The 10,278-nt window shown below is 31.1% G+C and overlaps 1 protein-coding gene across 2 annotated transcripts; it reads left to right on the forward strand.

Annotated features, from left to right (window-relative positions):
- The first annotated feature begins 8,349 nt into the window (after positions 1 to 8,349).
- On the forward strand, positions 8,350 to 9,892 carry LOC105115921 (late secretory pathway protein AVL9-like). Of its 2 annotated transcripts, none has more exons than XM_011013004.1 (2): positions 8,350 to 8,558; positions 9,026 to 9,892. In XM_011013004.1, the coding sequence occupies exon 2, from the start codon at positions 9,147 to 9,149 to the stop codon at positions 9,579 to 9,581; it is 435 nt and encodes a 144-aa protein (XP_011011306.1). In that variant the 5' UTR covers positions 8,350 to 8,558; positions 9,026 to 9,146; the 3' UTR covers positions 9,582 to 9,892. The 2 variants fall into 2 exon arrangements, with proteins under 2 accessions (XP_011011306.1, XP_011011307.1); XM_011013005.1 differs by lacking the exon at positions 8,350 to 8,558 and adding an exon at positions 8,608 to 8,886.
- Positions 9,893 to 10,278: the final 386 nt, after the last annotated feature.

Raw genomic sequence — 10,278 nt, forward strand, 5'->3', positions numbered from 1 at the left:
TAGTAGTAGTAGTAGTAGTAGTAGTAGTAGTAGTAGTAGTAGTAGTAGTAGTAGTAGTAGTAGTAGTAGTAGTAGTAGTAGTAGTAGTAGTAGTAGTAGTAGTAGTAGTAGTAGTAGTAGTAGTAGTAGTAGTAGTAGTAGTAGTAGTAGTAGTAGTAGTAGTAGTAGTAGTAGTAGTAATAATAATAATAATAATAAAGAAAGAGAAGAAGAAGAAGATGATGAGAACTTTGAGATGGAATATTAATGTAACGATTAAACAATGATAATAACAAATGTCAAGGTTAGAGGTTCCACTAATGGTATATCAAACAAGTATAGTATAAACTCTTATTATTGAATTGGAAACCACACACAAAGGAGGTTCCAATCAGATTATATATTGTTAACATGATTACATTAGTCATCTTATTCAATTAATGCTAATACTTGTAAATCTCGTCAAGCATTCATGATTATAACTTATGTTAACAACAAATCAAGTTCCTTTCATAGCTCAGGTGTCGGTTATACCATACATTATGGGCTATGAAAGTGCCAAGCATTTGTTGTACCAAGTGTTATATAACATAAATCAAGATTAGTCATTTAACAAGCAAAGTATTAAAGAGTGAACAAGATAGCAAATATAAAACATGTTAGTATCAAACATTAAAGTCCATATTAAGTTTACATTATACTTATTCTTACACCATTAGTGTAACCTTTTCACCTTGACATAATTAACTTAGCTAGACATAATGAAAGAAAGCAAAATAGATAAACAAAATAAGAACATAAAAGTTAACTAAGTAAAGGAAAGGAAATGAAAGGCATAAACTTAATATTAATGAAAACAAAGCATAAAAAATACAAAGAGAGAAAGGAAGAGCATGATCTTGATCTGGAAATCAAGATGCCTAAATGCATGGCAAATGCCTCCTTTTATAGGCCAAAAATGGGAACTATTGATTTGATGACTAATTGATAAGTGGGTGACCAACTTTTGACTTGGTGACAATCCTTATCTTCTCTTGTCTGCCCAAAACGTCATTGATAACGTCAAAATTGGAGCCAGTTGTAAACATGAAAGTTGTAGGCAATTGTCTCAGCTTTCTTGTGTAAAAAATTCAGCTCATTTGGACTTCTAGAACTCTAGATATGGCCAAAATACCGAACAGTGCTCGGGCTGGAAGACAGATTCGGGCTTCTTTGTTGTTGCTACAATTTGGACTTGATAATGGCCTTTTTAGATCTTGGGCTCCATATGAAAGTTGTAGGCCTATGTCTTACCTTTCCATCCATATAAATTGGACCTAAATCTGAGATCTGTAGCTCCAGATATGACCCAATTACCGAACAGTGTTCCGGTTTGGATTGCACCGACATCTCTTTTCTAAGTTTGGCCATCTCTTTATCCTTGCAATTTAAGTTCTTAAAGTCATCAATCAATCCTTTCATTTATGTGATAGGCCTGAATTAAAAATAGACATTTACCACAAATTATAGGTATCTTATATTATTAGATACATTATTATAAAATATATTTTAGTTAAGGAGTTATTGATACTTCAAGTGCAAAATGATGATATAAAACCATGATAAAAATGCACTTTTAAGTACTAATCAACCGGGGTGAGAGAAACTAGCAAAAATCACTCAAAAAGAAACATAAAAACAATGTGAGAAAAATAAAATAATCAACCTTTATCTACAAGATCATTCCAACCAGTTGATTCATTTTCACTAGGAAAATTATCAAAGTAAGCTTTCAAACGATGTCCATTTTCCTTAAAAACATTTTCATTCATTGAATTCTCAATATCATAGGCCCCATAAAGATTGCTCCATCTTGATCTTAGCTCTCTTGAAAACTGAGATGGAAACTTACCTTTCTCTTGAAAACTGAGAGCAGATGTCTAAGGAAAGTCGTAAAAAGCTTAGATTGGATTTGAGCCTTCATTTGTGAATCTTTGTGTCTTTTGGTTTTATTATTGTGTTTTGTTGTTACTTATATTTGTTTCAGTGTGTTTCAGTTTTGTCAGTGTTCGTTATTTCAGGTGATATCTTCTATACTCTATCTTTCTACCTTTAAACATTGAGGACAATGTCTCGTTTTAGTTGGGAGGAGAGGGTAGTAGCTAAAAAAAAACTAACTATGTTTTTTATTTCATAAAGCATGTGCAAAATTGTTGTTATTATGATGGCAGAGTAAGGAGAACTTTTTATGACTCTTGAGACACATCTTAGTAAGCATTCGTAACAAGGTCTATCATAATACTTCTTGAAATATTCTGATTTACAAACTCTCACATTGTTATCACTTAATTCTGCTCATATACTTATTTAACATGTATTCTTAAACCTTAATTTACACACACTTTAAACATATGATTGTGGGTTGCATATTGGATTATTACATTATTTATGTTCTTTTGTTAAAGGTAACAACTAAGGGAAAGGGATAGTATATAATTAAAAAAAAAGAAAAAAAACAAAAAACAAAATAATAATAATAATAATAATAATAATAATAATAAAAATGTAGATAAGTTTGATTGCGTAGCCTCCCTAGCCTAAGTAATTAAGCCCGAAGGGGTGCTTTAAGACCTAATACCCTAAAGTCAACTAACTTGGGAGCTATTGGCCCAATGCTTGTTACATGGGTTGAGGAGAAAAGCTTAAGGGAATCAAACATTGCACTATCTACATATCAGTATCTGTAACTCGAGTTACTAAGCTCGTAGGGGTGTCTTAACACCTAATGCCCCAAGACCAACTGGTCTGGGAGTCATTAGCTGAAAGCTCATTACATGGGTTAAAGATGTATGGTATTTTAAGTTATATGTATATATATTTAAAAAAAAATAAAAAAGAAAAAAATAATAATCCCAACTCAAGGAAGTTAACCTTAAACATGAGAACAAAATTTTTATTTTATTACAAGAAAAGCCTCATAATTATGTGTTGATATATTGAGCACAAAAGAAAGGTTTATTAATATCTTGTTAAGAGGTATTGAGCAGATATATAAATTTAATGAGAGTTTGTTTATCTGGATAGATTAATGGAAGTTGAATGATGAATACCATGCTTTATGGAATTTACAAATTGTTTTTCTATTTTAACGCTTTGATTACTAGGGACTAGTAATAAGCTGGTTTGGGGGTGTGATTAGTACTTAAAAGTATATTTTTATCAAGGTTTTATATCATCATTTTGCACTTGAAGTATCAGTAACTCCTTAACTAAAGCATGTTTTATAGTAATATATCTAATAATATAAGATACCTTTAATTTGTGGTAAATGTTCATTTTAAATGTAGGCCTATCACATAAATGAAAGGATTGATTGATGAATTTAAGAACTAAAATTAAAAGGACAAAGAGATGGCCAAACTTAGAAAAGAGATGTTGGTGCAATCCAAACTGGAACACTGTTCAGTAATTGGGTCATATTTGGAGCTGTAGATCTCAGATTTTGGTCTACTTTATATGGATGAAAAGGTAAGATATAGGCTTACAACTTTCATATGGAGCCCAAGATCTAAAAATGCCATTTGCAAGTCCAAATAGTAGCAACAACAAAGAAGCCCGAATCTGTCTTCCAATCCGAGCATTGTTCAGTGTTTGACCCATATCTAGAGTTATAGAAGTCCAAATGAGCTGAATGTTTTACACAAGACAGCTAAGATAATTTCATACAACTTTCATGTTTTCAAGTGGCTCCAATTTTAACGTTATCAATGATGTTTTGGGCAGACAAGAGAAGATAAGGATTGTCACCAAGTCAAGAGTTGGTCACCCACTCATCAATTAGTCATTAAATCAATAGTTCCCAATTTTGGCCAATAAAAGGAGGCATTTGCCATGCATTTAGGCATCTTGGTGTCCAGATCAAGATCATGCTCTTGCTTTCTCTTTTTGTATTTTTTGTAATGTTTATGCTTTGTTTTTATTAATATCAAGTTTATGCCTTTCATTTCCTTTCCTTTATTTAGTTAACTTTTATCTTATTTATGTTCTTATTTTGTTTATCTATTTTCCTTTCTTTCATTATGTCTATCTAAGTTTATTATGTCAAGGTGAAAAGGTTACACTAATGGTGTAAGAATAAGTATAGTGTAAACTTAATATGAACTTTAATGTTTGATACTAACATGCTTTATATTTGTTATCTTGTTCTCTCTTTAATACTTTACTTTTTAAATGACTAATCTTGATTTATGTTGTATAACGCTTGGTACAGCAAATGCTTGGCACTTTCATAGCCCATACTGTATGGTATAACCGACACCCGAGCTATGAAAGGAACTTGATTTATTGTTAACATAAGTTATAATCATAAATGCTTGACGAAATTTACAAGTATTAGCATTAATTAAATAAGATGACTAATGTACTCATGTTAACAATCTATAATCTGATTGGAATCTCCTTTATGTGTGGTTTTCAATTGAATAATAAGAGTTTATACTATACTTGTTTGACATACCATTAGTGGATACTCTAACCTTAACATTGTTTGTTATCATTATTTAATCCTTATGTGAATTTTCCATCTCAAAGTTCTCATAAACTTTTCTTCTTCTTCTTTTTCTTCTGTCTTTATTGTTGTTGTTGTTGTTATTATTATTATTATTATTATTATTACTACTACTATTACTACTAGTATTATTAATATTATTATTGCTACTATTATTATTGTTGTTGTTATTGTTACTATTGTTGCTGTTTATAATTGTTGTTTATAATTTGTACAATTAACCTCCCTATGGTTCGACCCCGGTCTTGCCGGGTTATTTATTACTTTGACACTCCAGCACTTGGGAGAAGACATCAATCTTTTAGTCGTGTCAATATATATTAAAAAACAAATCCTAACCTAAGGAAGTTAACCTTAAACATTTAAACAAAATTTTATTTTCGTCTAAGTAAAGTCTCATAATTATATGTTAATATATTGAGTATAAAAAAGGTTTATTAATATCTTATTTGAGAAGTATGAAACATGTATATAAATTTATAAGAGTTTATTTACTTGAATAGATTAATAAAATTTGAATGATGAATGCATTACTTTATGGAATTTACAAATTGTTTTTCTCTTTTAACGCTTTGATTACTAAAGACTATTAATAAGCTGGTTGGAAGGTGTGATTAGTACTTAAAAGTACATTTTTATCAAGATTTTAATATAAGTTTTTTTCCAAAAAAATAAACATTTTAAATTTCTAAGGATTAGAAAAGTTCAAATTACTCAAAAAAATCACAAAAATTATCGAACTATAATTTTTTTTTAAATTTAATTATTTAATTTACTTTAAAAAACATGTAATTTAGAAAATCTTAAATTGTGAGAGAGTCAAAATGTTAAAAATATTTAACAAAAAAATAGAAAATAATGGACCATAACTTTTTTTTTCTTTTTTTAAGAATTGAAAAAAATATAATATTAGTAAAAAAAAAATTAAGAATTGAAAAAATATAATATTAGTCAAAAGATTGATTTATCAAACAATTAAAAAAATTCAAAACATCTCAACAATTAAGATTTTTCAAAACATTAAAGAAAAACAATAAAAATTTCAAGTTTCAAAAGTAAAAGAAAATATCAAACTTTCTCAACAATTATTTTTTTCAATGTTGAAGAGTTAAAAATAAAATTTATAGGAAATAAAAAAAAAGCTCGGTCGCTATTTTTTCTTCCTTAAACATCATGGGAAATTTTGATTTTGATGAGATATTATTTTGTTATGTTTCTTAAGCATTTTTGACAAATGGTAGTCAACTTACAAGTTAGTGCAATTTTGCCTGATTTTAGGCAGTCGATGAAGTTACAATAGAGAACCCGCAGCAGGATAAAAGTTGCATAATTTACCAATCGGAGAAACTGCGACCGGCCAACCCTTCAAATCCCACAACCTTTCTTTGAGGGGAAGGATGGAGTATTTCAAAATTGCAAGTTTTGTATACCAAGGTTGTCAATTCCGTTTTGTTTTGTCTGGAATAGCCGAAATATTTCATGTCAATTCAAAAAACAGAAAAAAATGAAATAAATTTCATCTTATTTTAAATCTTAGTCTGTTCCAGATTTTTCAACTAAATTCTGCTCGGAACGTTTCGGTTTCATTCCACATGTTCCATTCCGCTCTTTAAAAGCTATTGAATTAAATCACTCAATTATAAAAAGCTCTTTTTTATTACTATTTTCAATAACAATGATATTAATATTAATAATGAAAATTATTATTACTATTTTCATTAACAATGATATTAATTTTTTAAAATTAGATTTGTCACTAATATATATGGTTTATATTCATGTTGTTTTTTTCATGTTTATACTTTGTAAGAATTTGAGCAAAACAAGAGATGCTTTAAATTCCAGTAGCCTTAATAACATTTACCTAACTTTATATTTAAAATATTTGTATTAAAATATTTTACTTTCATAATATTTTGATATTTTATTTAAGTTAAATTATTTTAAGTTAAAAATCTATTTAATTTTGACTATTTAGAAATATTTTAAATTTTAAAATTATATTTGTTTGGTATTATGTTTATATTGCATAATTTATAATTAATTTATCTTGAATTTAAATTATATATATATATATATAGTACGACCCCGAAACAGCATGCCGAAACACTTCAAAACTAAAACATTTCATTTCAATTGAAAAAACAAAATTGACAACCTTATTGTATATGTCTAATTAACCATGCGGGTGCTTTGTTGCCAGTTGAGTTTCATCATATAAATCAAAGAAGAATAAACTCTTTCTCTCTCATATTAAGAATTTTTTATTTTAAAATATATTACAATGATATTTTTTTACTTTTTAAAATTTATTTTTAATAATGTAATACATCTAAATAATATAAAAATATTTAAAAAATTAATTAAAAATAATTTTATTTTTTTGTCAAAACACTTTAAAACACAAAAACATATAATTTTTTAACAGAAAGCGAGAATATACAGCTTCTCTCTCCATTTCTTCTCTTTTTCTCTTTTAATGCACACGCTCGTCTTCGTGGTAAAAACTAAAAGTAATGAGAATTATAAGATCTCCATCCTAGAAAGGATTTCCCCATTTGTAATAAACCATGCATATTTTCAATCCTCACGTGGGGGCCATAGAGATGAGCAGCCGAAGGGGCGAATTCGAAAAGAGGACAAGCAGCAAGAATAATTCATGGGCCAAAGCTGTCTGGTAAAACCATATAATAAGTCATAGATTAATTATAAGTGGGGAAGCATCAAAATCATGCTTTCGAGTATGGGGACATGGGGTGCCCAGACCTACTGGATTTGAACTCTTCAAGTTCTTTTTGTTTCTTTAACCTCCAAAACATGGAGGACCCCATCAACGGGCTAGTCAATTATCACTGCAAATTAACCACCTTTGTTTCCTTTGTTTTTATCTAGGGTTAGCAGTGACAAACAGGTAGTTCTAGCAGTAACCAGATGTTCTTCATCTTACTTGATGTTCGGTCATCAAATCCACGAGTGCCCAAGGAGCGCAGCATGTGCTCCTTGCAAAATGAGACCCTTTTTTTTATGTATTTTCCTGATAGTTATGGCTTTGCCTGGTAGAATTACTCGGCAATATATATAATTTTAGTAAAAAGGGATGGAAAAGTGGCATCAGATGATCACTTTGTTGAATTTCACTTGATTTGCATTACAATGATCATTAAAGAAGCAAGAGTCAATTCGTTAATGATGAAGCGATGAAGACCATACGATCATGGCAAGGAGTAATTTTACTTTGTAGTATATAAAAATATCATGGGTCTCTCACAATGAATATGCTGTACAGCAAGAGTATAAACTGAACCCACCCCAGTAAGGAGGACAGATTTCCTTACCAAACCCTGAAAGCTCAGTAAATACACCATGACCATTCAAAGGGTCATTCCAATCTTACAAAATTCATTTTCAGGAATGAATTAATGCAGAAGTAAATTCTGGAAGTTATCTGTCTGATCACTATTATTTTATACAAAGCAGTACTTTCCAAGGAAAAAGAAATTGAAACATTAATGTACAAGGGAATGACCATTCAAATTGAGCCCAAGGATTTCGTTAACTTCCCAGCAGAAATATTAATGGATCTCCTTGAGTTTTTACCAATCTAGTCCAATATTGTTTCATTAGATATGACTTCTAACAAGCTGAAAAACATATTCCATTGACGCAGGGAGAGATACAAGTTACTGCTACCAAATTGTTTAACTAATAAGACAGAAATGTGTCTATCGAGGAGCTAATACATGGAAATTGTTTAACCCATTATATATATATATATATATGCACGCAGTACCTCTCATACCAAAGACATAATCCTGCTATGCGTAGGGGACAGGCTCCTGCATATTGGAGGACAGGAATGCGGAAGCAGAAAGCTATTTTGACAATTTCCTCTCATATAGCATTATCTAAAACCTAACTCACAGTTGGCTTGTTTGCAATTTTTTCACAGGTAAAAAGCCTGTTCATTTTTTAATGACAGGACAAAATTATTAAGGAGTGAGAGTTAAATGTGCTGGTAGTGAAGACTGAAGAGGTACTCTTCCTCTAGCTATTTAGCTTTTAAAACATTGAGTCTTGTGTGTGTGTGAATATATATTCTCTCTAGTTTTGTGAACTGAGCCACTCTGCCCTTTGCATTTAAAGCATCCTTTTTTATTAATGACAAACGCAGAGAAGTAAAGATGGATTGTATCTTCACTTGTGCAACCCAATGACCAAGTGAACAACTCATGTCCTTTCAAATTCAAGAAACTTTGATATTTATGCCTTTTGTAAAGATGCATTTCACTTTCCTTGACAGCTTCTAGCTGTCTTCAGCTGATTCAAGTCAGAGAATTAATGGGTTGTGTTTAGATTTCCAGGTGGTGATATTTATCCTAGCCATTAAAGAAAAGTGGATTTGTGTAGCTTTCAAAATATATATGAGAAGAGTATATCTGTTCTTTGTGTTGAAAAACAGTTCATGGTCAGAGAGATAAAAGGCTTAAGTGGCTTTTTCAGGTGTCTACATACACAGGTCCTCAAGTTCCTATATAAGAACACACGATTCTCCTGTCTGTTAATTCTCACCAAGGCCAAACCCTTCACAAACATCCTGTTCTTCAACTTCTTGCTCGCAGTAATGGAGTCTTCCCAAATCTTTGTCGCGGAAGAGTGTCACAGTAGTGAATCTGGGTGGACCATGTATCTTGGCTCCCCAACACAGGACGATGATGGTGGTGATGACGATGAACACAGTGAAGATGGAGATAGTTCTGATGGTGATGGAAGTGACAATAAAAGTTACAATGATGACAGTGATGATTCTATGGCTTCTGATGCTTCTTCTGGCCCAAGCCATCATGGCATAGCTCATTTGAAGCAGGAAGAAGATAAGCATGTTGGCAAGTATCAAATGGAGATGAAAGCTAACAAACCAAAGGAAAACAAAAAAGCTGAAAGTGGGAGAAAGGAAGAGAAAGAGGCAATGGCGTTTATGGAAAAAAGAGCTAATAATGCCTCAGCTCAAAGTGGTTCCAAGGTAAGGAAAACCTTTTTGATGAGCAAAAGGAAATAGCTTGCTAGCTAGCTAGATATGTGTTGGTTCTCTTTTGGTTGATTTTGCAGGATGGCAGCATGCAAGGGCTCAAAATGTAGATCAGTGATAGAAAAAAATACATCTGATTAACTCCTACTTATGATTATGTTATGTGTTCTGAATCTTTCGGTGTAAGAGTACTTGATCCTTCAAGAAATATAATATTAACTCGCTTGTTCTACTGCTACAGACATGATTGTGTATGTGCTTTGCATAAGCTGCTATACCAGTGGCGCTCATACTACTACATTTTGCTGGTAAATATTGATGCCATACCAGTGATTGATGTATTAGGATGTGCTTTTGGTTATTAAAAGTTTGGTGGGTGTGTTTTGCTGTCCATACACGTAAATGATATCATCTCCAGATAACGTAGATATTCTGTAGATGATCATATTCTACAATTCTCAAGCAGTCAAGTTTTAAAATCAATAAAAGGGAATTAAATCAACTAATCTCAAAACCAATTAAGAGGAAAGGAAAATAATCCCAGATGCTTCAAGATACCCTCAGAGAAGTGAAAGAAAAAAGCCAAATTTGCCCTAGATAAAGGAGATCTTGCAAGTAGTAACCATATGATGTCAGGCCTCCAAGGCTACCATTCTAACGAAAGTTCAAGCTGGGAAAATGAATTAATCTGTAATATATTGCGAGCGTACGAGTATTTTTTAGGGTA

Source organism: Populus euphratica, unplaced genomic scaffold (genome assembly GCF_000495115.2).
Source record: "Populus euphratica unplaced genomic scaffold, PopEup_1.0 scaffold2411.1, whole genome shotgun sequence".
NCBI classification, from domain to species: domain Eukaryota; kingdom Viridiplantae; phylum Streptophyta; class Magnoliopsida; order Malpighiales; family Salicaceae; genus Populus; species Populus euphratica.